The following is a 27,278-nucleotide window of genomic DNA, read 5'->3' as shown; positions in this document are numbered from 1 at the left end:
TGTTTCCAAAATGTAACAGAAAATATTAATGCTATGACTGATTTTTTTCATTATTTCTGTACTTAATCCTAAATATTCCCGGGGTTACAGGTGCTTACCTGCTAAAGTAGGGGTTTTCAAGGTAAAGTCAGAATGCATCAATGGATTGCAGAATTAATTTAGACATTCTTGGCCAGCATTAGAAAAATAGGATGTGGGACACTGGGTGGCTCAGTTGGTTAAGCATCCAACTCTTGATTTCAGCTCAGGTCAAGATCTCATGGTTCATAGAATGGAGCCCCACACTGGGCCCTGTGCTGATAGTATAGAGCCTGCTTAGGATTCTCCCTCTCTCTCTTTTTCTCTGCCCCTCCCCTGCTTGTGCACACTCTCTCTCTTCTCAAAATAAATAAATAAAAAAAAATCGGAAGGAAGAGAATAGAACATAATAGTAGGTCACAGAGAGGATTGATCTGTAAGACGTTTGCTTCAGCTAAGCATACATAGAAATATGTATGTATGTATGTAAAATCCATATGCACACATGCAAATTTATAGTGTGGGTGTATATACATAAACATACATTTCTGTGGATTAAATTCAAGAGGCCTACGAGTCACCGAGCCGAAAGTTAACCGTAGATTTGAGCTGTCTGGTTATAAAGGAACTGTGGTAGAGCCCTTGGCTAACTTACAGAAATGGCGGAAGAGAATAGCACTTCAACTGGTGAAATACACACACGATTAGATGGGATGTGGTGTAACCACTAACACTATTTTGGCTTCCTCACTTCCACCTCTTCGCTTTTTAAATTAAACAAATCTTTTTTATTTTTATTTTTATCCAGTTTTGAGACGGAGAGAGACAGTGTGAACTGGGAAGGCGCAGAAAGAGAGGGAGACACAGAATCTGAAGCAGGCTCCGGGCTCTGCGCACAGAGCCTGATGCGGGGCTCCAGCTCACCAACTGCGAGATCGTGACCTGAGCCGAAGTCAGACGCTTAACCGACTGAACCACCTAGGCGCCCTTGCTTCTTATTTTATTTATTTATTTTTGAGAGAGAAAGAGTGCGAGCAGGGGAGGGGTAGAGAGAGAGGGGGACAGAGGATCCGAAGTGGGCGCGTCACGGACAGCGGTGAGCCTGGTGCAAGGCTCGAACTCCCGAACCATGAGATCGTGACCTGAGCTGAAGTTGGACGCTCAAACAACTGAGCCACCCAGGGGCCGCTCACCTCCACCTCTTTAACTAAGTTGTCTCATTGATACGTCGTGATCCTGACCTCGATGGGCATCTCTGCAGCATGTGATATTAGAGACCATAGCTTCCTTCCCTTTGGGCTGGGTTCATCCCTACCTAGGTTCAGTTCTTGGCCACCAAAGTGGCAAAACTTCTGGCTTCCCCTTCTCTAAGCCATCTTCCTCGCCACTGCCAGAATGATCTTCCTAAGGCAGAGAATCCAGTCACGTTCTGTTTGTAGATGCTCATTGTAGCGTGAAGTAAAGAAAAGATGAAGGGCTTGGTGTCTCAGGAGCTCCTTGTGGTAGCTCGTCTCCGAAGATGGCCGCCAGTGATCCATCCCTCCTGGCATTAGGTGCTCGTGTCGTCCTCCCACGAGGAACCAGGCTGGGCCTGTGATTCATTCATTTTAGCCAATAGGATGTGGTAGCAGTGATCCTGTGCCAGGGCAAAGCCTCAGCCTTTTGTGTTCTTCGGAGCCGTGAGTCGCCCAATGAGAAATTCAGCTACTCTGCTTGCGAGACCTCGTAGAGAAGGAAAGGCCCTGAGACTTCACGGACAGGTCCAGCTTTCTGAGCAGCTCAACCGAGCCCAGCCTTCCAGCTGTCCCCGTCCAAGAAGGTAGATAAAGCCATTGTGTGTGTTCCCGTCCCAGCCACCGCCTGACTGCCGCCACACAAACAACCCCACACAAGGCCAGCAGTAGGACCACCTGTTGGAGCCCCATCTACCCGCAGAATTGTGAGAAATGACCTTGTGGCTCAAAGCCACTAAATTTGGGGATGATTTGCCAAGCAGCCATAACCATGAATCAGTCAGCAAACGTGGGTTCATTTGGCTCATTAATGTAAACCTTTCTTTTTGATTCTGCATTCCCTCCAAAGCACTGGTTTCACTGTAGTCTACGCGTTTTTGGTGTGCAACATTTTCATCGCAATTCAATTCCAAATGTATTCTAGTTTCCTTTATGGATGCTGTTAGGACCCACATGTTATTTGGATTGGTGATAAAGGTTGATGGCCTCCCCGCTTCCTGTTGCTGCTTTCTAAGGGTTATTTCCTCCGCTTTTTCTTTGAAAAACTTCGGCTACCCATCACTGCCCGGTAGCATCCAGTTATGCACTGTGAGGGCTATTGCTTACTTTTTGGATAAGGAGGCAAGGTGCTGTTGCAAAAATGGGGGGGGGGTGCCATAAGCCGGTGAACTTCCTAACCTCAGATTTACTACCCTGATTGTATCATTTCAGCTCAGTCTTGTGGATCCTGATGTGGTCCTGACCTCTGGCATCCTTATATGCATGAGGCCCAGGGGACTCCCCTTCCTTCCCTCCCTTCTTCCTTCCTTCTCCAATGTAGAACCCAACATCGGGCTTGAACTCACGACCCAGAGATCAAGACCTAAGCTGAGATCAAGAGTCAGACGCTTCACCAGCTGGGCCACCCGGGCACCCTATATTAGGCCCAGGTGATTTCTTTCAGCGTGCAGTCACCTTACAGCCAGGAAGATGGGCTGGTGGCAAGTGGTGGGGGGAGGGAGCAGAGAAGCGAGCCCAAAGCTACCTCCATTCATCTCAGAAGCCACACTAAACAACTGAATTCAGCCAGTCTTTTTTGGGCTAGTCTTTGAGGATATAGGTAGGTTTCAAGCTAGCAGGCACCTCGGACGCTGTACGATCCGACGTCTTTTTGCAGAGGAGGAATGAAGATGTTCAGGGGTCAGGATGAGGAATCTGGGTATTCAAGAAGCAACAGCATCAGTGCATTCTTCTATTCATCCAAAAAAAAAAAAAAAAGATTTTAGGGCACCTGGGTGGCTCAGTTGGTTGAGCATCTGTCTCTTGATTTTGGCTCAGGTCATGATCCCAGGGTTGTGGAATCGAGCCCCTGTTGAGCATGGAGCCTGCTTGGGATTCTCTCCGCCCACCCCCCCTCAGTCACTCTCAAAAAAAAAAAAAAAAAAAACAACAACAAAAACCAGGGAAAAAAAGGTTTTTTTGTCCCTATAGCATGCTAGGTATCTTTCTAGGTGCTGAGGATACCGTAGTAAAGAAACCAAGTCACTGCCGTGGCAGAGTTTACATTCTAGAAGGAGATAAAAAAAATTAAGTAAATGTGTAGTGCAACAATACGGAAGGTTGCGTTGTTTTACCCAGGCCCTCAGGGAAGAGGCGGCATCCAGCAGAGATACAACGGTGACATTGACGCTAACCTGTGACCTCTGACCTCGGAGACTTTATAATCCCAGGAGTGGAGCATCACCAGGGGCTTTAGTGCAATAGTGTGGGAGGCTGACCGGAAGACAACTTCCTGGGGAAGTTCCTGGGGAAGACTTTACAGCTAGAAGAGGTTTTAGGTAGTTACGAGAAGAATGTGTGGGTCATTTAGAGATCGGGATGGGGTCTCGGCAGATTAAGCTTCTGACTTCGGCTCTCACGGCTCGTGGGTTAGAGCCCTGCATCGGGCTCTGTGCTGACAGCTCAGAGCCCGGAGCCTGCTTCGGATTCTGGGTCTCTCTCTCTCTGCCCCTTCCCCGCTCACCCTCCGTGTCTCCCTCTCTCAAAAATAAATAAACATTAAAAAAAAAGAGAGAAATGTTTGAAAAAAAACAAAACAAAACAAAACAAAACGAGCTATAGGATGGAACAAGAGTGCTGGTTGCCCGGGCATGTTCCAGGTTCAAGCTTTTTTTTTTTTTTAAGTTTATTTTTGAGAAAGGACAAGCAGGGGAGGGACAGCGAGAGAGAGGGAGACCCAGAATCCAAAGCAGGCTCCAGGCTCCAACCACAGAGTCCCAACGCAGGGCTCAAACCCACAAACCGCAAGATCATGACCTGAGTCAAAGTCGGACGCTTAACTGACCGAGCCACCCCGGCGCCCCAGGTTCAAGCTTTAAAGCCGTGTGGCACCTGGAGCCTTTTCTTTCTCCCTGTAGATAGAACTGTCCATTCACTGGGAAGAATCATACTCTATAGCATCTATTCCGCTTTTATTTAGCCCAGGCTGTGGCTCACTGTGTCATTTCGGTGTAAGTTAGCCCAGAATTTTCACTCCTGTCGACACTACTGGGGACCTATGGAAATGGAAGATGCTTTTTAAATTCCAGCGCGCAGGGAGAACTTCAGGAAAGGAAATTGCATGAAACAACCTCAAGATGGCGGCACTCTACACTCATTTCTAGAATGGAAAACCCTCACACTGAATTTGAAAGACTTCCAGGAATTCCTTGGCCCTTTTCTCAGATGTGGAAATAACCCCTGCAACAGTCTTTGGTAATGAGTTACACATATGAACAATATTTCCACACACACAGAAGAATGAAAAGCGTCCAAGGAAGATCATTGAGTTCATAAATTTTTGATCTTAAATTTTCCTTTAATGTCTGTTTATTTTTGAGACAGAGAATGAGTGGGGGAGGGGCAGAGAGAGGGAGACACAGAATGCGAAGCAGGCCCCAGGCTGTGAGCTGTCAGCACAGAGCCTGACACGGGGCTTGAACCCTTGAACCGTGAGCTCATGACCTGAGCCAAAGTCGGACGCTTAACCGACTGAGCCATCCAGGCGCCCCTCCAGGATGTTTGATCTCGTCCACGCCTGTGATCATATCTGTTATTTCTGAGCCTGTAGCACCGTGCTTGACTTACATGTGTCTTACACGTGTCAACTTGTAGGATCTTTCTAACGGAATTTGGAGCTCAGGTTTCTATGGCTCATTTTGCAGACATGGTCCGGTGACAGAGATGTCTGTAATGCTCTGTATACCTCATCTGCCCCAACCCATTATCTTGGGCCTTTCTTCCCACTTTCTAAAACCAATACTGCATCGCAGAACAAATTACCTGGCACAGTGCTGCAGAGAGCTGTCTTTAACAGCAATCCTCAGCACTCAAAAACAAGCCTAACTTATAAAATTGGATGGCCCTCACACCCCTGGTGATTTTGCCTTTGAAGATTGTATTTTAGTTTTGTTCCCTAGGAACAAAAAGCAATAAAGTCCCTACTGACTCTAGCCTTAGGTTTTAAAGGTATCTCTTAGAAACAGCACACGGGATTATAAAATATTCATCTGATAATCTCTGTCCTCTATCTGCAGGGCTTGGTCTATTTGCGTTTGTTTTGATTGCTGATATATCCCATTTCTCCCATCTTACACGCTTTCTGTTCGTTACATTGTTTGTTGTTGTTGCTTTGCCTTTCTGCCCCCCTCTTTCTCGGAGGTGCTATGAACCTAAGATCACTTTAAATTAAACTTTTCCATTTGAGGTTTTGGGAATGCCCAGTTGGTGTGGGAGCTGAGATCCTCTGTGTGAGGGTTGCCTTGTGGGTATAAATTCTCAAGGGAGACTTTTTCCTCCTCCACTTTCTGCCAAGGTCAAAAAAGGACAAACGTCCCTTTCTGCAGTGCAGGTTTTTTTTCCTTATTATCCCTTATAGGAACTTGGGTGTCTCAGCTTTGGGTGGGCCTCTCCCGAGAATGACTGAAGGGAGTTTACTGAATTGAGGGTCACCAGCAGAGTGGATGCTCTTGGTACATGGCCCAGCTCCCCTTACTGGCTGGTGCACCATACCCCGGTTTCTGTGAGTATGCAAGCCATGGCGAGATCAGGTGTCTTCCATGATCTTCCCCAAAGATGTGTTCCTACTTATGTGAGTCTGTGTGCAATGACGTTCTTTATGGTCATAGAGCGCGATTATCGGAAATGAAAGGATCTGACTGCAGAAATAACCCCTGACAGATAGAAACCAGTGTCCATTTCATTTTCCCCCAGTAAGAAATGCACAAACAAGGTACCATCAGTAAGACACCAGCCGTAGTTCTCTGGATAAATTGTTAAATAGACTTTCTATTTCAAATCGTTCTTAGGTGAGCTGACCAAGGAAAGACAGAGAGGGAGACAGAGGGAGGGAGGGAGGGAGGGAGTAAAAAGAAGAAAGAGTGATCTTCATGTCTGATGGCTCCTGGGTAGGCTGAATCGCAGATAGGACCGTTTTCTAATAACACGCCCCCACTGTAAAGCCACACTGTATCAACAACACCCTTCCTCTCTTACCCGTGCCTTCTTCCCCTGCCTCTCTCCCTAGCTCGGTGGAAGATTCCTGTTGCTTGAGGGTCCTGGGAACCACCTTAGCTAATTCTCTGATGGACAACTCTCGAAAAAGCTTTAGAGTTTGACCGAAGTCTTGCGACTGTTTGAATTAGGAAAGCTCCTTTTAAAACACGTTCAAAAATTCTTCGATAACTCCCTTCGAGAGATGGGGCCTAATCTCCTACCCTTGAGCGTGAGCTAGACCTAGTGACTGAGTTCTAACGTATGGAAAGTGGTAGGATTGACGGTGTACCTTCTGAGACTAGGCTATAAAAGGCATGTGGCTTCCTCCTTGCTCTCTCTCTCTCTCTCTCTCTCTCTCTCTCTCTCGGATCACTTGCTCTGGGGGCGTGGGTGGGGGTGGGGACCAGCCGCTGTGTTGTGAGGACACCCCAGCAGCTCCCTGGCGAGATCCACATGGGGAGCAATTGAAGTCTCCTGTTAATAGCCAGCAGGGAATGAAACCTCCCGTCAACAGCCATGTGTAGGAACCATCTTGAGAGCAAATCTTCCAGTCCCAGCCAAATCTTCCGGCGCCTGTAGCCCGGCCTGAGATCTTGAGCGATACCCAGAGGCAGAACTGCCCAGGAAGGCCACTCCCAAATGGTTGACCCACAGAAACGGTGAGATACTAAGTGTTGAAGTTGCAAAGTTTGGGGGGTAATCTGTTATGTAGAAACAGACAACAAATACACCCCCTCACATAAAATTGTGCATCCTCAGGACAGGATAAAGTGTTTGTGGGGCACCTGGGTGGCTCAGTCGTTTGGGCGTCCCACTTGGGCTCAGGGCATGATCTCCCGGTTTGTGAGTTCAAGCCCGAATCGGGCTCACTGCTGTGAGCAAAGAGCCTGCTTTGGATCCTCTGACTGCCTCTCTCTCTGCCCCTCCCCCGTTTGCACTCTCTCTCAAAAATAAATCTTAAAAAAAGAGAAAAGGATAGTGTGTTTGTGTTTATAGTGGGTGCTTAGGCATCTGGGTAGCCATTGGGAGCCGGACAGGGATCACTAGGAGGCTGATGACTCAGGCCCCTCTCGTTCCCCTCCCCAGGGGCTGGCATTATGTAGGCGGGTGACTCTGAAGGTCAGGTGTCTGACCTCCCAGTCCTGGGTGGTTGGGTTAGGCAGCCTGGATTCCCATGTCGAGGGGTCAGGTAGGTAGTAAGCTCAGGACCAGATTGTGTCCTCCCAGAAGAAGGCACATGACACACAAGAGTCTGGGATTGAGGGTTGGACCTGAGTTCCACAAACATTTTCGTTAGCCTCGCCCGGAGATAGGGGAGAAAGAACTGATCTGTTTCTCCCCATCATGTGGTCCCCGTTCCCACTCCGTTCCAGGTCACACGTGAAGCGTTGATGCTGGGTTGGGAAGGGGAAGGAAGTGGGAGAGAACCTGGGACTTATTTTATAATTTATAGCTTATGAAATCTCTATAAAATCTCCATCTCCCCACCAGGACTTTGCCTGACCTCCAAGGTGTGGGGGCTTCTCCTGAAAACCCCTGGGGCCGTGGTTGGGCCATGGGTCGGGGAGAGGACTCCCCTTAGAGCACTCAGAGACCAGGCATGAGATGATTCTGAAGCCACATGGCTCACGGGGGGTGGGGGGGGGCTGGGAACAAGGCGCAGAGGAGGGGAGGAAACCACCTGCAGGATACCTGCGCTGTCAGTGTCCTGGGCTGTGACTCGCTCCCTGCCGAGCCTCTGTCCTTGCTGGCGAGGCCTTCTCCATGGCTTGGGGCTCCCTGGCTTATGCCCCCGAGGAGACATTTTGCAGAGAACCGCATCTTAGCTGAACATCGAATCGCCAGACAAGGCGATTGCATTGCATCCTTTGCAAAACTCCTCAGAGAAACCATCTTCAACATTCCCTAGACAATAAGCAGACTATCAAATTCTTTTTAGAATTTGATGCTTGAGAAGGATTTTCTGCCCCGAGCAATCTAAGTCCTCTTCGGTTGGAAGAAACACTTGCTTGTTGCCTTGCTGCTAGAAGGCTCCGATGCATTTTTTGCTGCTTAATGGCCTCAGCTCCCCTCAGGCTGGGTTCTGGGGGAGAACCATCTTCCCACTCACCATGGCTGCGCTTTGGCTCATTTACCTTTGCTTTCAGTGCTTTCTTGCACCTTTTATTTAAACCGCCTCATCTCCTTTGTTTTTTGTTTTTTTTTTAATTTTTTTTTCAACGTTTATTTATTTTTGGGACAGAGAGAGACAGAGCATGAACGGGCAAGGGGCAGAGAGAGGGAGACATAGAATCGGAAACAGGCTCCAGGCTCTGAGCCATCAGCCCAGAGCCTGACGCGGGGCTCGAACTCACGGACCGCGAGATCGTGACCTGGCTGAAGCCGGACGCTTAACCGACTGCGCCACCCAGGCGCCCCTAAACCGCCTCATCTCCTTTGGATAGGGCTGACAGTTAAGAATGTGGGCCCCTCCTCCCAGTTAGTAAGGCTAGCAGAAACCAGGGTCCCAACATGGGTGCCATGACAAAGTCTATGGTGATGATCATGGCCCTGGTCCCTCCTCCCAAAGTCTGGAGCCGAGAGAACCATGGTGAGTTCAAGGTCCAGGCTGCCTGAACCAAGATACTAGGAAGGGCAGTTTAGGGGGAGTCGGGAGGCTCAGCTCCCCCTAAGAGTGGATGAAGCCATTGTCCTCCAGTTGTGGTGGCCAACAAGTGCCTGAGACTAAGTAATTGAAATTCCCACATTCAATGAGAGGAGAGAGAACGTGCGTGCGTGGGTATCGTGTGTGTGTGTGTGTGTGTGTGCGCGTGAAAGAGAGAGAGAGAGAGGAAGAGAGAATATCGTTTTGGGTGTGTGAGCTGGCGGGGCCCAAGGATCAGCCCCAGAATGGTGCTTGTGTATCCCCGCTATCAGTGGGGAGGTCTGGGAGCGCTCTTTCCAGAGGCTGACCTCCAAGGATGGGTCTGAGGCCGAGGTTGGCCAGACTCTGGTCTGACACCAGGAGGCCAAGATCCGGGGAGGTGCTGGGAGACAGGCAGCGTGATCCTGCCGGCAGAACTGGAGATCCCAGGATCCTGGGCCTTCTTGCCTGCGGTCTGACTTTGGCCGGCAGAGTGAGGCGTGGTCCCTGGAAAAGGAACCAAGACAAGAATGAGGGCGTGGGAGGATTTGCTTCAGTTGCCCGCTATCGAATCGGAGCCCTTTTGGAGCTGCCCTGCTCGGCCTGTGGATTTCAGTCCCATCTGGTGATGTGACAATGGTCAGGTGGCCCTTGGGTGTCTGGGGGCCACTATTGGGCCTCGGCCTAGCCTTAGCATGAACGGATCTGCCGGAGGAATATGGTCTGCTGGCCGAAGAGCTAGATTTCGAATGTTGGCCTTAAGCTGCACTCCCTGAGCCTGGGTTCTCTTGAGCATGACGTTGGGATGATAATAACAGCCTCCCCGGCGGCTGACAGGGTCACAGACAATGCTGGAAGGGCCTTTGCAACCTGTGTGGCATCATATCCAATTTCCAGTGCTCTCGCTTACCCGTGTCCTTCTCTTCCCCTCACTCTGACCTCGGGGCAATTGCTGGCACGTTCTTCACCAGACCCAGTTCCTGGGACACAGAAATGGACTAGGTTCTCACGGTGGGTGAATGTGGCCTGTGACTGAAGTCCAGGCTTTGCCCAGCCCCACTTTCAGGTGTCCTCTGGCCTCTTCCCCCCGCACCAACCTGATGCGGGTGGAGTCACGGGATGGAAGGAGCCAGCGTCCCTGCGGGTGTCACTTGCAAAGAAAGTGGCCGTCAGGTGAAACACCCAATTTGGACTTTACGTGGAGTGAGAAGGAAACTTTCGTTGTGTTTGAGTCATTAGTTGTTTGGGCCTGTTTGTTACAGTAACTGGTATCATTCTAGCAAATTCTTCAAGAAGAGAAGCTAAGTGAGGGCAGCGATGGAGGCCATGAGTTTTTCCGATGAAATGCTGGCCATCTTCCTAGGTGCTCCCCCGCCAGCCTACTCCCGCTGATGTGTTCTAGATCACGCTACCTTTTTAAACATCAAACACTGCAGTGCTGAGTTACTCGGTACACAATTGAAAGGGCTTTGGATTTGTAACAAAAATTCAAAAAAGGTTTTTAAGTGTTTGTTTTTGAGAGACAGAGGAGGGCACGTGCGTCTGGTTGGGGGTTGGGGAGGGGGAGACGGAGAGGGGGACAAAGGATCCGAAGCAGGCTCTGCCCCGGCAGCAGGTTCGAACCCACGAACCCCGAGATCGTGACCTGAGCTAAAGTCAGACGCTTAACCGGCTGAGCCACCCAGGGGCCCCTGAAAACTCAAATTTGGAGAAGGGCAGGGTTGAAAGCAGCAGCCAGAGGGGCAGGGCGGGGAAGGAGTGGGTAAGAGGGACAGGCACATTGGGACTGTGGGGGCCGTGACACTACCACTGCCAAACCAGTGTGCGTTCCTTGGTTTCTCATAGAAAACCTTTTGTACATCTATTTTTTTTCCCCTTCCACACTTAAGTCTATTGGCGCCCAGATACGTCCGTTCCATTTTTTGGTCTCACTTCTGCTGGTGAAATTACAACATAACATCGCATTTACTCCATTTCCTGTCCCATGTGGGAACCTGAGAAGATTTCAAATATTTTCTTCAGCTTTACGATAAGCTGCCAGCCAGTCACTCTTCTGCATCTCATCCCTGGACACTAAATTTTTTTTTTTTAATTTATTTTTGAGACAGAGAGAGACAGAGCATGAGCAGGGGAGGGGCAGAGAGAGAGGGAGACACAGAATCGGAAGCAGGCTCCGGGCTCCGAGCTGTCAGCGCAGAGCCCGATGCGGGGCTCGAACCCACGAACCGTGAGATCATGACCTGAGCCAAAATCAAGAGTCAGATGCTCAAGCGACTGAGCCTCCCACTCGCCCCTAGAATTTACCTTCTTTGGTGAGCTGGAGCTGGGTGGCATTTTTGGAGTTGCCTTTAGCTGTGTCCTCTGAATCTCTGGCTGTGGTCCTGCCTTTGACAGATTTGTGGCTCTTCTCAACTTCACGGAGCTGCGGGAGAAATAATTAGTTCTCAGGGAAATGAGTGTTTGAGGCTCAGAGCCTAGGATGTTGAGATCTAGGGGGACAAGGACTCCGTCTTCAGTTCTTGTAGGTCCTCACCACTGGTTGAAGAGGGACAGCCCAAGACTCAGGTTTGCACAGTATTTTTTTTTTTTAATTTTTTTTTTCAACGTTTATTTATTTTTGGGACAGAGAGAGACAGAGCATGAACGGGGGAGGGGCAGAGAGAGAGGGAGACACAGAATCGGAAACAGGCTCCAGGCTCTGAGCCATCAGCCCAGAGCCCGACGCGGGGCTCGAACTCACAGACCACGAGATCGTGACCTGGCTGAAGTCGGACGCTTAACCGACTGCGCCACCCAGGCGCCCCTGCACAGTATTTGAAGGAACATCTGGCCAGGGGAGGACAGAAACCTCGCCAGTCCTCCATTTCAAGGCTTTCTGGAATCTGGGCAGGAGGATGGTGAGATTAACAGAGGGAGATGTGGATAGGGAAGTGGCTGCGAGGCAAATGAAATTATTCCAGAAGTGGGGGGGGGGGCGCAAGGAGCCAGGAAGACAAGGCTCAGAGAGGGTTGGGGTCTGCCCTTTCCCATGTGTAGGAGGGGTTTGTGGGCCGGGAGAGTAGAAAGAGCAGTCAAAAGTCAGCTGGTGGAGAGAGGGAGAGGGAGAGAGAAACAGTGGCGAGGGGCTTAAGAGACCCCTTAGGCCCTGGGCACAAGCACTAAGTCATTTTGACAATATTTTCTCTAGTGTTTATTGTGTTAGCTTTAAACTGTAGGCATTATTATGGGTACTGGTTTTACTGAAATTTTTACTGGTTGTATTAAATTTCTCCTGTTCATTAGCAACCTCTCCAGATCGAAGGCGTTATTATTGTGTGCCCCCCCCAAATATCCTCAGAACATAAACGCGTGTTGTTCGATCTTACAAGGCTTCCTGCAATACGGATAGTTTGGGATTTCGTTTAGAAGAAAGCCATGTAGATCGTACAGCTGGGCTCAAAGAGCGAATCAGCAGAAGACAAAAACGTGACATCTGTTTGAGCGAAAACTCCCGACAGACTCACCGCTTGGATTTTCTTTCTCAGCTGGGCATTCGCTCGGGAAAGGCTTTTGGAAACCGAGTTCAGGTAGTAGATGGCCAGGCTGCAAGAGAAAAGTGAGCCTCCTGTGATACCGCAGTCTTGGAAAGTGACAAGAGCTGGATCCCTTCCAGAGGAATCAAGGCCGGCTTCCCGGAGTAGGTTGGCCTCTGGGCAGGCTGGAGGGATAGAACACCTATTCTGTCTCCACTTAGTGCGGGGGAGGTTCTGGACACCTGTGCCTTCTGTTTTATTCAATGTGGAAATGACATACACATTTTTAGCTCTCAGAGTGCTCAGTAAAGCCTTCCTTCTTGGAAATCTGAAGAGGTGGGGGAGGGGCAGGGTCTCCTGACCCTGCTTCCTGGGTACCTGCCCTGTGTCAGGCTCCGCGCCGCGTGCATCCCACTCCACATCTCAGCGGTCTTCACCAAAACCCCATGAGGTAGAAAGGACGATCTTTTCCAGATCAGCAACCTGGAATGGTGAGACGTTCAGGGGTTTGCCCGAGGTGGCCCCATCTATCAGTTCTTGGGGGAGCCCGCATTTAGCTAAAGCTCTTTTCCACAGGCCTCGAGGGCTGAGAGAGGAGAGTCTGGGCGCTAGGTGCCTGCTCCAAGTTTGCTTGAAAACACAGCTGCCGAAGTCCTGGAGGTCCCTGCTTAGGGAGCACTGTCTTGGGCTGATGGTTTTCAAGGTCCAGCTCCTACCAGCTGCCTAGGCGTCCTTTGAGGCCAGAGCGTGGGCTTCCCTTTCACAGGACCTGAGATCGGGGGGGTTGTGACTTGGGTGCACCACCTGAGAGGACAGGGGCCACAAAAGCCGAGGTGCCACCCGGATGGGGTGCTGTGTCGGCCTGTTCCTTGGGGGCTTTTGTGGTTCATCCTTATTTGTCACTTTTCTCCCTGGATTTCAAGCCTTAGCTGCTCCGGCTTGGGTCTTCTAAGCTTTCCCCTCAGGGTGGGGCCCGCTCAGGGCAACTCCAGTCGGCCAGCTCCCTCCCGCCAGAGGGGAGGAATCGCCTTGTCTTCGAGGCACAGCGTGGGCCCCAGACTGTCATGGGAGCCTCCTGCAGGAGAGACTCAGAGGAGAGAAGGGAGGACAGGCAGGGGGAGCAGAATCTGTTGTGCAAGTCCCTGCTCTGTGCCAGGCCTCACCTTCTCTCCTAGTTAACAACCCATTTATTAGGGAGGAATCGGAGGTAGGAGAGGATGAAATCCTCATGGGTGGCTGTGTCCCTCCGTCCCCAAATTTAGCACTTCCTGGTGCCACCTGCAAGGGTCAGGCTTGGTGTGTGGGTTCCAGAATTTCCTCAGGCGGTCAAGGCATAGGCCAGGTTGTCACCATCATCCCAGTCCTCTCCCAGGCCAGGATGAGAGAGGCTGATGTTCCAATCAAGGATGGGAGGAAATACACCTATTTGGGGGAGCACTTCAGCACTATCTAAAAGGACTGGAAAGGGGCGCCCGGGTGGCTCAGTCGGTTATGTGTCTGGACTTTGGCTCAGGTCATGATCTCATGGTCCGTGAGTTCGAGCCCCGTGTCAGGCTCTGTGCTGACAGCTCGGAGCCTGGAGCCTGCCTCGGATTCTGTGTCTCCCTCTCTTCTCTGCCCTTCGCCTGCTCTGCCTCTCTCTCTCTCTCTCTCTCTCTCTCAAATAAATACATACATACACACATAAAATAAAACAAAACAAAATAAAATAAAATAAAATAAAATAGAAAGATTGAAGAAACTCATACCCACAATTCCCTACTCCATTTCCCGTGGTCTGTCCTAGGGAATCCCTCACATTTGCCCAACGACCACATCTGCAGTAGCAAAAAAAGTGGAAACAATCTACCCACCTCTAGGCAGAGGGGTGATAAACTGTGGTTTAATCATACAGCAGATGGGAGTAGAGCCATTAAAATGTGTGCTCATGTATTCCCCAAACATAATGTTGAGTGAGGAAAGCTATGCTGGGTGAACCATTCGCGAAAAAATTTAAAGCCCAGAAAACAATAGGACACGGCCAACGTGATGAAAATACCAAAACGTGCGTGCAAATGGTTCCAAGAGCGGTTACTTTGGGAGAGAGAGAGAGAGAGGGAGGGAGAGAGCAGGATTAGGTGGGACTTGAAGTGTTATCTGTAACATTTTATTTCGTGGAAAGTGACAAATCTGAAGCAAACACTGCAAAATATTAACATCTGTTTACTCTTGGAATCATGTTCATGGTTGCCTCTACTTTTCTGTAGGTTAGGAATATTTCACAATACATAATTTTTTTTATTAAAAAAATTTTTTTTAACATTTATTTATTTTTGAGACAGAGAGAGACAGAGCATGAACAGGGGAGGGGCAGAGAGAGAGGGAGACACAGAATCGGAAGCAGGCTCCAGGCTCTGAGCCGTCAGCCCAGAGCCTGATGCGGGACTCGAACTCATGGACCGAGAGATCATGACCTGAGCTGAAGTCGGATGCTCAACCGACTGAGCCACCCACACGCCCCTACATAATTTTTTTTTAATGTTTATTTATTTTTGAGAGCGAGAGAGAGACAGAGTGCGAATGGGGGAGGGGCAGAGAGAGAGAGGAAGACACAGAATCCGAAGCAGGCTCCAGGCTCTGAGCTGTCAGCACAGAGCCCGATGCAGGGCTCGGACCCACAAACCTCGAGCCAAAGTCTGATGCTTAACTGACTGAGCTACTCAGGTGTCCCAGGAATATTTCACAATTAAAAAAAAAAGCATGCCAAAAAAAGATTTTTATGAAGAAAAATGCCCTAATATTTTCACTAGTACATTAATTTTTTTTTAACCTTTATTTATTAAAAAAATTTTTTTTAATGTTTATTTAGTTTTGAGAGAGACAGACAAAGTGTGAGCTGGGGAAAGGGCAGAGAGAGGGAGACACAGAATCCGAAGCAGGCTCCAGGCTCTGAGCTGTCTGCACAGAGCCCGACGTGGGGCTTGAACCCATGAACCATGAGACCGAAGTTGGGCGCTTAACCGACTGAGCCACCCAGGTGCCCCAACATTTATTTATTTTTGAGCCACAGAGAGAGTATGAATAGGGGAGGGGCAGAGAGAGAGGCAGGCACAGAATTAGAGGCAGGCTCCAGGCTCTGAGCTGTCAGCACAGAGCCCGACGCGGGACTCGAACTCACAAACTGTGAGATCATGACCTGAGCTGAAGTCGAACGCTTAACCGACTGAGCCACCCAGGTGCCCCTCACTAGAACATTGTTGATGACAGTAATTCAAATTCAGGACTCTTGCTTCCCACCTTCTTTTCTCTCTTCCCTCGTTCCTTCCTTGACTATTTGTCATTTACTTCCTACGGCCTAGGCTGGTGTTGGGGGTACAGAAATCGTCAAACCCACCCACTGTCCTCGGGGCTTTCTCAGTCTTTGGGAGGGATAGTGGTGAGACCCAAATGTGCAGGTGCACGGCATGCCCTGTGGAGAAGTCCTCCGGGGCCCAGCCAGGGACAGGCTGAATCAGCCCTCAGAGACTCAGAGCCCAGAAATCTTTGATATTTCTAGCGAACCTTTAGGAGGGTGCTGCAAAATACTGGCTTGCCCATCTGTATTCCTTGGACCCCGTCTTTTTTTTTTTTAATTTTTTTTAACGTTTATTTATTTTTGAGACAGAGAGAGACAGAGCATGAACGGGGGTGGGTCAGAGAGAGGGAGACACAGAATCTGAAACAGGCTCCAGGCTCTGAGCTGTTACCACAGAGCCCGACGCGGGGCTTGAACTCACGGACCGCGAGATCATGACCTGAGCCGAAGTCGGACGCTCAACCGACTGAGCCACCCAGGTGCCCCTGGACCCCGTCTTTCAGCGTGCTCCCCGAAAGACTTACAACTGCCAGTTCCTTCACCTCTGTGCCTGGAGTTTCCCTTCCATTCCCCTGCGGAATCTGTTCTACCCGCGAATGCACCTGACTCAAATGGCTGAGGAAACATCCCCTCTCCCCTTTGATCTCACCCAACCAGTGACCGATGGGTGCTGGTCTACGAAAGCCCCATCCCTCACCCCTGAGCAGGATGACTCAGACACACTGTTTCCCAGAGCCCCCCCCCCCACCCCCCTCCACATCCCCATTAAAATCATCCCAGTGATAATGACCTTCCTCCCTCACCAATTAACTATTTGTGTTCGAGTCTTCGTCTTGGGCTCTGCCTCTGGGAAGTGTAGATTAAGTAAGAGGGCAGGAAAGGAGGACCCGCCAGGGGAGTCTCAAGGGCAAGGGGAGGGGCCCTGGCTGACTTACAACATCAGCAGGATGGCTGGGATGATCAGGCCAGGGTTGGCGAGGAAAGCAAAGATCTTGCCCAGGAAGGTTGGAAAATCATTTTCAATCGTCTCTTGGATGACGTCATACATTCTGTTTTTCCCACTGTAGAGAGAACACATTACGGCACGTCAGAAAGCTCGCCTGACACACAACTGTGCCCTTGCCCTTGCCCTGTGTGTCCAAAGCTGCCACTCACCCCTGCTTCCCTGGAAAACCCAGAGCTCTGCTCCAAATGGGCTGCAGGTGAAAAATGCCCCATGAGGAGCTGCCATTTGCTATGGTTTAGAGCTGGGGCAGAGCCCTGGTTCGCCAGCTTCATGCTGGCCCGTTGGTCCCTCAAAACTTCTCAGACCGCATGGGTCTCCTGTGTCTGATACCTTCCTCCACAAGATGAAATGGGTTTTCTACGACACTCTCATGGGAGAAAACTGCCTGCGAGATGTACCCTTAAGCCCAACATGGAGCTCCCTCTGGACCCCCTGGCTTGGAAACAGTTCTCCAGAGGCTTACGTGATAGACAACCTCAGGGTGACTCTCAAAAACACCTGCAATCAGTCTTCAGATTATAGTTTCAGGAGAATGGACCACCTGGGACGGGCTCCTGGACAGGTCACAGCGGTAATTTCGATTTTCTTCGAATACCTAAGAACCTCTATGTAGACTGACTTCCACAAGCACCTGCCCAGAAATCATGGTCCACTGCTAGCTTTGGCTGGTCGTTTCAGTGCCAAGACAATGGACTTTAGGGCTTGAAATTCCTGCTTCAAGTCCTTGCTCCTTCATTTATTAGCTGTGGGACACCGTGGATAATTTACTTATTCTCTTTCTTCCTGTGTCTATCTGTTCCCTCACTCTCCCCATTAGAGCAGTATTGTCCAGTGTAGCTATTGAAAAGAAACTAAACATTAAGTAAAATTAAGTAAAACTAAAACTTCAGGGTTTTAGTCACTGATTTCAAGTGCTCGGTAGTCATATGACTTGTAGCTACTGTATTTGAAGAGGAGATATGAAATGTTTTCCCTCGCATAGAAAATTTTATTGGACAGTGCTACGGGGGGTTTGATATCTTTGGCCAAGGTACTGAAAATTTCTCTTCCTTAGTCGCCTCTTCTGTATAATATAGTATAATAATAATATAGTATAATACGGGATTATAAGCATAATAATAATATTTGCCCCCGAGGGTAGTTTAGAGGACATAGATATGAATTTATATACAACATTGTGTATGGGACCGTCAGACTGTAAGTGCCCTCCAAAATGTTATAGCCAGAAGCTTCATTTTTCTCTTCTGGAAAGTATTGATCAAGGATTGGCAAATAATGGTCTACGGGCCAGATTTGGCTTGTTATTTTCATATGGCCCGAAAATGAAGAATGGTTTTTATGTACTTAAATGGTTGGGGGGGGGTAAAGAAGAAGAATATTTTGTGATCCATAGAAACTGAAGTAGGAAATTCACATTTCGGTGTCAGTAGGGAAAATGTTATTGGAACACAGCCACGCTCATTTCTTTATATATGGTCTAGGGTTGTTTTTGTGCTACGATGGCAGACGATGAATAGTTGGGTCAGAGACCATTTGTCGCCATCTCAATGCTGAGCGCTATCGCACAGCAAACTATGAATTGCCCTGATGCAGTTATAACGACAGCATTTCAAGTGCCCTGCGTATGACCATATTATGACAGGTAATTAATTTTTTATTATTATCAGCACCTACCCGTCATGTAAACACAAGAAAAGCAAATCTCATGTGTTCTGATTTCAAGTCACAGTCAAGCATGGGTTATTTTGTCCTTGAATCGTGATGTATTAGATGATGTATCAGTTTCCAGTATGCGCTACAACAGATTCCCACACGGGTGACTTCAAATAATACAAATTTGTTCTCTTATCGTGCTGGAGGCCAGAAGTCTGACGTGTTTCACTGGGTTGAAACCACGGCGTTGGGCGTGGCTGCGCTCCCTTCAGAGGGAGGTTCCAGGGGCGAATCTGTTTCCTTGCCTTTTTTCAGTATCTAGACCTTTACTCCTTGCATTCTTTGGCTCATGGCCCCTTCCTCTTTCTTCAAAGCTGGTGCCATAGAATCTTCAAATCTCTCGCTGCTTCCATGGTCACATCACTTTCTGTTTTTTCTGTGGTCAAATCTCCCTCTGTCCCCTTCTAATAAGGACACTCGTGATTTAGGACTCACCTGGATAATCTAGGATAATCTCCCCATCTCAAGATCCTTAGCTTAATCACATTGGCAAAGGCTACCACCCGCAGGTTGCAGGGATTAGGACATAAATATTTTGGGGAGCTGTTATTCAGCCCACCACTGCATCCTCTCTGGTCCCTGAAGATTCACATTTGTCCCACCTGCAAAACACATTCTTTGCCTTCCCTTCCTCCCCCAAAGTTGCAGCCCATTATGGCATCAACCCAAAGTCCAAAATCTCATCTAAACATCATCAGCTCAAAAGTCCCAAATTTCATCATCTAAATCAGGTATAGATGTGCCTCTGGATAGGGTTCATCTTGGAGCAAAATTCTTGTCTATCTGTGGACCGGGGAAACCAGAAAACAAGTTCTTTACTCCACGAACACACTGGTCAGTCGGCCATGAGATAACGGTTAAAGCTGGCTTGTATAACATTCTTAAAATTTTTAACAATTTTTTAAATTTATTTTTGAGGGAGAGAGAGAGAGAGAGACAGAGCAGGAGCAGGGGAGGAGCAGAGAGGGAGGGGGACACAGGATCCGAAGCAGGCTCCAGGCTCTGAGCTGTTAGCACAGAGCCCGACGCGGGGCTCGAACTCACGAACTGTGAGATCATGACCTGAGCCGAGGCCAGATGCTCAACCGACGGAGCCACCCCGGAGCCCCGGCTTATATAACATTCTTAAGTGCCTGGTGGGTCTTCCATGTAGGTTGTGGGAATTAGACCAGAGGGTGGTACCCAGATCTTTTCTGGAGAATTCTCTCTCTACTTTTGGCTTCCGCTGGGGTGGTTGAGAGGATCCCAGTCACAAGCTTAAAAAAAAAATCCTCTGCATGAATGAATATTCAGGTTTTTTGATTCTTCCGAAGCACTAGCAAAAAGTTGCCCAGGCTGCCCCTTCGTTTTCTCTTTCGAGTGTGCTTTCCTGACCATGAATTCGTTTTTAGGGTCTTTTTCAATCTGGGTAAGGTTTTCCCAAATCATCAACTTGTGGTCCCTTTTCTCTCGTCAAGCTCTTTTCTCAATTTATCTCTTTCCTCTCACGTTTCAGTTTAAAGCGAGAAGAAACCAGGCTGCACCTTCAACACTTTGCGTAGAAGCCTCCTTAGCCAAACATGCAAGTTCATGATTTATAAATTCAGATTTCCATACACTTGTTGGACATAATTCAGCGAAGCTTTCTGTTCTCTATATAGCAAGGACCACCCCCCCCTCCGCCCGCCTTCCTCCGCTTTCCAAAATTATGTTCGTCACTGACCAGTGGTGCAGTAATTAAACTGCGTTTGATTGCAGGAGCTGAAGAAATGCATCTGGAGAAAAGAAACTTACTTAAGACTTTTAGAGTTTCCGGCAAAAGCAGCTGCTGGAAGAGTTGAGGACACTGAGAGCAACATTGTATTCAAAGGACGGCAAATGACTTCGAGTGCTTTTCTTTGGCTCTTGACGGGTCCATAGATGTTACTGATGCAGCTCAGTTGTTCATTTGAGGAATTAGTGCCGAGTTTGAAGTGGCTGAAGGACTGATTTCTGTGAATATACTGTGTGGAACAAATTTGGCTGAAAATTTCTCAAAGAAGTTAAGTAAACCCTAATTTGGTACAACTAGCCCCGAATTCCATCGAGAATGTACCCATTCCATTGAATGGAATGGAATTCAGTGTGGGTGAAACGGAATGGATCTGCTAAGACGTGCTGTAGCTGATAACGGTCGAAGTATGTGTAGAGCAGAAGACGGCTTAGCTGGACAAATTGACAAAGCTTGTGAAATTTTGGATGTGTGCAGACTATGGTTATTCATTCTCTTATTCAGCTGTAGGTAATTGGCAGAAAATAGATGAATCTGTCACGCGCAATCGCCATCAGTAGTGTCGATGGTGGACTTCTTTCGCTCTCATGACTTAGTCCTTTTCCAACATGTACGTTTTTGTCAGAGACAGAAGCCCACGGGCGCCTGGCTCGCTCAGTTGGAGGAGCGTGTGACTCTTGATCTCAGGGTCCTGAGTTTGAGCCCCACGTGGAGTGTAGAGATTAGTTCAATACACAAAACTTTAAAAAAAGGAAAGAGATAGAAGCCAACTATTCTGACTTGTCCTACTGCACAGCGGTTCGATGGCTTAGCAGCAGGAAAGCTTACTGGCAATTGTTTTCCTATGGGAGGAGATGTGTCGTCACGTCTGGTACAGTGATGGATCCGGGCGGCAAAGGTGGTCATCTGAGCGGTGAAATTGACGTTTGATGACGGGGAACAGTAACTTTGAGCCTCTCTTATGTGAAATATTATCGCCCCCTCTCATAAAAGAACTCCATTCTTTTCACTGGTAGACCTATATTACAAAAAATTACTCTCTCTTGTCCTATCTTGAATTTCGTCAACAAAAACTTTGTGGCCATTTCTTTCTCTTGTTAGATCAGTACTTACATGATATGCTTGATTTTTCCTCTTGATTCCTAAAGCTCTTTACAGAAAAAGTTAGCTAAGCCCTTGTGTAGATAATGCCTCCCACCTCATAGCATTGTTATGAGTCCCAGCTCACCCCCAGTTTGGCCAGGGCTCAAGTTTGGCTTACTATGGATTAGCACACGCCTTTAAGTACTTGGCAAATAATACACTAAATCTTCAAAACAACCCTCTGGGGTAGGCACTACCGTTGTTTCCATCTTAGAGGCAATTAGCTTGTGGTGTTGGGAGCTAAGTAACTTCTCAAGATGACCCAGCTGGCAAATGACAGAGCTGACTGGAGAGTCTATGCTCTAAGTCAGGGGGTTGGTGATTTTTTTTTTTCTGGAAAGAGCTAGACAATAACAATCTCAGGCTTTTTGAACCGGATGGTCTCTGTTGGAATGACTCAAATCTGCTGTTATATTGAGAAAGCAACCGTAGATTAGAAGTAAGCAAGTGGGTGTGGCTGTACTCCAATTACACTTTATTTGCAAAAACTTTATGTTATGCAATATTGCCCATCTCGTTCATTTATGTTGCCTGCCTGGATCTGGTTGGAACCCTAAGTCCCTCCCTGTACAAGTGAATTTTTGTGACGTGAAGGGTCTAGCTTGAGCGGTGACCATAAACCAGATGTGCTCTTCTAGACGCCGCGTATGAAGCAGCGAGAAAGGAAGCAAACATCACACCCTCATGGAGCTTCCTTCCTGGCCTCACCTTACTCCTGGCCCTGGATGGTTGTTACATGAAGAAAGAGTCTGTGGTCAATAAGGCTGGAGACACTGGTGTGCATTCGTGATCTTATCGCACGATTCTTCCAATCCTTTAATAAAGAGTGTGCCTCCAGCATTTCTAAGTGAGAAGGTGGCGGGTGAAAGGGGTAGCATGTTCCAAACTGCTTGAACCACAGAACTCCTTCTTACGAAGTAGAGAGATGGCTTTCTTTCCAAGGGGCCTCACACTTGGAAAGATAGCAACAGATGCATATGGCTTCTCGATGTACCTCCTTATGCAATTATTTATTTCTTTACGCAACGCCCAGCCCCCTAAACTAGTCCGGCTTATCCCCTGAGCCCACAGCACTGACAAATGCTCTGCAGAGCGTGGGGACCCAGGCCAGGGTCTCAGTGGCTGCTTCACGCTTGAAAGGCGCTTGCAAATGTATGGTTATTTCGTCTTCAGAATATCTCCCATTACTCATGCTACAGTAAGGTAATCCAGGGCTGTAGATTATCCAGATGTTAAAAGGTCAGAGCTGTGCTGTCCAACATGGTAGCCTTCGGCCATGTTTCTCGTTCTTTCAGTGAAAATGAATTGTAATGAAGTATAGAAATTTAGTTTCTCGGTCCTCATTTCAGGTGCTCAGTAGCCACGTGTGGCTGGTGGCTACCATATTGGATCGCGCAGCCATAGAACCCTTCCGGCCCTGCAACAATCTCTATTGAACAGCCCTGATGATTTGCCCAAGGCTCCATGGCCCTTCGCAGCCCGATGTGACGCTAGACCTGGCCTTCTGAGCCAGCACCCTCTGAGCGGGCTGCCTTGGGAGAGGAGCTGTCCCCGGGTGACTAAGCCTGTGCACCTGAACGGCCCGCAATCAAAGGAGGGCGGGAGGGACATGATGGCGTAGGCCACGGGCAGGAGGCTGAGGAAGAGCACCAGCAGCAGGAGGCCCATGTAGAAGTTGTTGGATCGGGAGGCTTTGAACACGCGCTCGTGGGGGACGTTGCTGCTCATCACCGCCCAGCACTGGAAGTACATGGAGGTCAGCAGACGTAGCACGTTGACGCCTACCAGGCCCGGGGCATAGAAGGAGCCCATCCTGGAAGGGCAGACATCACACACCTGGTTGGCCCAACAGCAGGAGAGGCCAGGGAAGGAAGACAGGAGGAAACGGGACCGAGGGGTTGGGAGCGCGAAGCCTAGCTGCTTTCCCTGCAGGTCCCGAGGGCTGGGGTCTCCCACGTAAGCAGGACATTTCTCACCAAGCCTTGGCCACCGGTTCCTCAGGGGAAGGAGGCGCTCCGAGCACCCCCGGCTTGGGCTCTGGCCAGGATTTAACCACTGTCTCACCACAAGGCACCTAGCAAATGTTTTGGCCTCCGGTCCATTTCTCCGTGGCCCCCCTAAAACAGCACTGCTGCCCAGAAAAGTGTCTGAAGTCCTTAAATTGAGAGCATTGGACACTGGCTTGCGGCGAGCCCTCGGAAGTCTTGAAAGTCTTTGGCTGAAGTTACGCAGCCTTTTCTTCCAACTCGTGTCTCAGAGGAGGGAGCCCCTTGGCTCCTTTACTCTTCCTCTCCTTCCTATTTTCTCCCTCCTTCCCTCTTTCTTTCCTTTCCCCTCTGTTTCTCCTCCCTCTCTCCTTTTTTTTTCTCCTCCTTCCTCCCCTCTCTACTTCTTCCTTTTTTCCTTCCTCCTTCTCATTCCCCTCTCTTTCTTCCTACTCATCTCCCCTCCCCACTCTATGGTAGCACATGGGTTGGCCAGACACTGCCCTGGTTCTCATCCCATCCTGCCCTCTATTTGTCATCTCAAAAGAGGCAGTTCAGAGAGGTCTGAAGATTTGTCCAGCCTCTCCCCAGCTAGCTGGGGGGCAAAGCCTGGGATGCCACTTTTCTGACTCCCCCGATGAGGTGGTCCCCAGATAGAAAATGCAGAGCTCACCAGATCATTCCTTGATTGAAGATCAAACCGAGTACATTTCCACTGATATCGAACTCAGCGTAAGAGGGCTGCAGGGGGAGGCAGACAGAGAGAAAGGAATCCGTTAGGTATCAGACAGCCTCTATTACCAGCCAACCGGCTAAGCCAAGGCCACTCTATCCGAAAGGGCCTGCTCTGGTGACTGAAGAAACTTGGGCTTCACGGCTCTGTTTCTTTAACACGTTTTCCACGTTTCAAGAGAAGATTTGAAGTTCTCAAAGTTGAAATTTTTTCCAATGACTTTTTCGACGAAAAAAGTGAGAATTTTTACCTTTAAGGGATTGCAGGCCAACAGTGTGTTCTTGGGAGGGCACTAGCCCCTAGGAGAACGTTTTATCCATGCTCTAATCAGAGATGGACCTTGAAATTATAGCCGAGGCATAAATCGAATAAATAACCAAATGCGAGTAATCAGATGAGGAGTCAAATAAAAACCATAGTTTTGAAAGCAAACAGGCAGGGGCACCTGGGTGGCTCAGTTGGTTAGGCGACCGGCTTCTGCTTAGGTCATGATCTCACACTTGTGAGTTCGAGCCCTGTGTCGGGCTGACAGCTCAGAGCCTGGAGCCTGCTTCAGATTCTGAGACTTCCTCTCTCTCTGCCCCTCCCCTACTCGCACTCTGTCTCTCTCTCTCTCTCTCTCTCTCAAACATAAATAAACATAATAAACATTTTCTTAAAGTAACTAAACCACTCTTTCAATTCTCTTTTCTCCTTTTCACCTTCCTCTAGTCTCAGAGCAGTTCATGGAAAGGAAAGAGCTCAGCCAGATTCCTATTTTCAGCCTGAATTTGATTTTCAGAGTTTCGGAGATCTGTCAACTATGTGAAAGAACGCAAAGTGTGTGAGCACTAGGGAGTTGGGCCTCCTCATGCAGCAGGCTTAAACTGACTTCCCCGTTTGTCCTTCGGGGAATGGAGGTCAAAGGTGATGGGGGGGGCGGGGAGGAGGAGGAAGAAGTCAAGAGAGAGAGAAAGGAAGGTCAGGCATGGATCAAGGGAGGAAACATACGTATTCCAGATACGTGAGGGTTAAATCTTAGAAATTTGAAATTTAACATTTAAAAATATTTTTAAAAACTTCTCATCTGCTGGGTTTTGTGTCCCGGTTAGAAAGTTTTTCCTCACCCCAGGGCGCCTGGGTGGCTCAGTCAGTTGAGCATCCAACTGTTGATTTTGGCTCAGGTCATGATCTCATGGTTCGTGAGATCGAGCCCCATGTCAGGCTGTGCACTGACAGAGCACAGCCTGCTTGGAATTCTCTCTTTGCCCCTTCCCCCCTCCATAAACAAAATAGATTAAAAATGAATATTAAAAACTTTTTCCTTGGGGGGCGCCTGGGTGGCACAGTCGGTTAAGCGTCCGACTTCAGCCAGGTCACGATCTCGTGGTCCGGGAGTTCGAGCCCCGCGTCGGGCTCTGGGCTGATGGCTCAGAGCCTGGAGCCTGTTTCCGATTCTGTGTCTCCCTCTCTCTCTGCCCCTCCCCCGTTCATGCTCTGTCTCTCTGTCCCAAAAATAAATAAACGTTGAAAAAAAAAATTTAAAAATAAAAAAAAATTTTTTCCTTGGGGCGCCTGTGTGGCTCAGTCCATTAGGCGGCCGACTTCAGCTCAAGTCATGATCTCGCGTTTCACGAGTTTGAGCCCCGCGTCGGGCTCTGTGCTGACAGCTCGGAGCCTGGAGCCTGTTTCCGATTCTGTGTCTCCCTCTCTCTGACCCTCCCCTGTTCATGCTCTGTCTCTCCCTGTCTCAAAAATAAATAAACGTTAAAAAAAATTAAAAGAAATAAAGATTGAAAAAAAATTAAAAAAAAAATTTTTTTTTAAACGTTTTTATTTATTTTTGAGACAGGGAGAGACAGAGCATGAACAGGGGAGGGTCAGAGAGAGGGAGACACAGAATCGGAAGCAGGCTCCAGGCTCTGAGCCGTCAGCCCAGAGCCCGATGCGGGGCTCGAACTCCCGGACCATGAGATGGTGACCTGGCTGAAGTCGGACGCCTAACCGACTGCGCCACCCAGGCGCCCTGAGGCCAAGCCAATTCTATTGCAGGCCAGGATGAAAACGACTCAGGTAAACAAGATATGGGGCTCAGTTCAGGGAAAGTGCCCCCCCACCCCAACACCAGTGACTACAGGGTCAGTGAGTGATGTGTTGTGAGAGAACCACACACAGGATGGATGAGGCCAGAGATTCTGCCATATCACAGAAGGCCACCCAGAGGGGAAATGACCCACATTTAGAACGAGCAGTTTCCTAGGTAGGTGGGGAAGAGGAGTATTCCAGGTGGAGGGAATGAGTCCAAAGAGGTTTCTCAGAGCATAATCCAGAAGACTGCACCAATGGCGACTGTGTTCTTTGGGTGTTCCAAGACTTTCTGAAACAGTCATGTCCGCATCTGCCCTCTCCCACCCCGAGATTTCACAGAGTCTCAAAAATTACGAGCTACCTTGTCCCCTCATCCACTTCCATTACCGTTCCCATCGCTTGCTCAGTGCGGACTTCAAAGGCTAGTGTTCTTTGCCTTCTCGAATGAGAGGCGATGCCACTGTGGCATTTCTTTACTACTGTCTGCTCAGCACTGAAGCATGGGATCCACTTTTCCCCAGACCAAATGCCCCCATTTCCCGGATAGGAAGGCTGCATTGTTAATTACACGGGGGCGTGGGGGAAGTGGAGTTTCCTCTGAGAAGGCAAATATGACACTTAAAGGACATACACGTGGGATACGTCAATACTTCCCAGAGCAGAGATTGGCATCAATTATCTAAATAAATGCCTAGGAATGCATCTGGCTATATCAGACAGGATGACTGAGATGCCTTCCTGCGGAAACGTCCCTGAAACGGTGACCTACAAACCCAGCCTCCAGGTCCCAGCACCAGCAGTAGTTCATGAACCGGACGAAGCAAGCTCGCACGAAGTCCCCCAGCAGGATGGTGATGTAGGTTACCAGCATGTCAGACACCGTCAGCCTCATGAATTCCTGCAAGGCGGAACACAGGAAAAGGGTATGGTTAAGGTCAAACCTTGCCGATCCCTTCCAATGGACTGCAGCCATGCAAAGTCTTCCTCACCCACCTGAATCTTCTCTGCGACCTTCTGGTTCTTGGTGACAGAGAGGTAGTGCAGAAAGAGGCCCCTCGGCTTGGGAAAATGTTTATTTTTAGGTCCTGGCTCTACAAGTTACCAATTGCATTGCTTTGGAATAATCTCGGGGCCTCTCGAAGCTGATAA

At 48.9% G+C, this 27,278-nt stretch overlaps 1 protein-coding gene across 1 annotated transcript in view; it reads right to left on the bottom strand.

The window, feature by feature from the left end:
* Positions 1 to 8,699: 8,699 nt before the first annotated feature.
* The window catches only part of TMC2 (transmembrane channel like 2), a 56,851-nt gene continuing 38,272 nt past the window's right edge, over positions 8,700 to 27,278 (bottom strand). The window contains exons 13-19 of the mRNA XM_040446810.1: positions 26,899 to 27,027; positions 24,003 to 24,070; positions 22,918 to 23,157; positions 16,668 to 16,793; positions 12,390 to 12,468; positions 11,191 to 11,308; positions 8,700 to 9,393 (exon numbers count right to left, since the gene is read on the bottom strand). Coding sequence (XP_040302744.1) covers positions 9,176 to 9,393; positions 11,191 to 11,308; positions 12,390 to 12,468; positions 16,668 to 16,793; positions 22,918 to 23,157; positions 24,003 to 24,070; positions 26,899 to 27,027 — 978 coding nt within the window. The 3' untranslated portion in view covers positions 8,700 to 9,175. The remainder of the gene's footprint in view (positions 9,394 to 11,190; positions 11,309 to 12,389; positions 12,469 to 16,667; positions 16,794 to 22,917; positions 23,158 to 24,002; positions 24,071 to 26,898; positions 27,028 to 27,278) is intronic.

This window comes from Herpailurus yagouaroundi, unplaced genomic scaffold (genome assembly GCF_014898765.1).
Source record: "Herpailurus yagouaroundi ecotype Mexico unplaced genomic scaffold, PumYag 196, whole genome shotgun sequence".
NCBI lineage: Eukaryota > Metazoa > Chordata > Mammalia > Carnivora > Felidae > Herpailurus > Herpailurus yagouaroundi.
The sequence above is the reverse complement of the archived record's forward strand: the minus strand, read 5'-3'. Positions and strand labels throughout refer to the sequence as shown.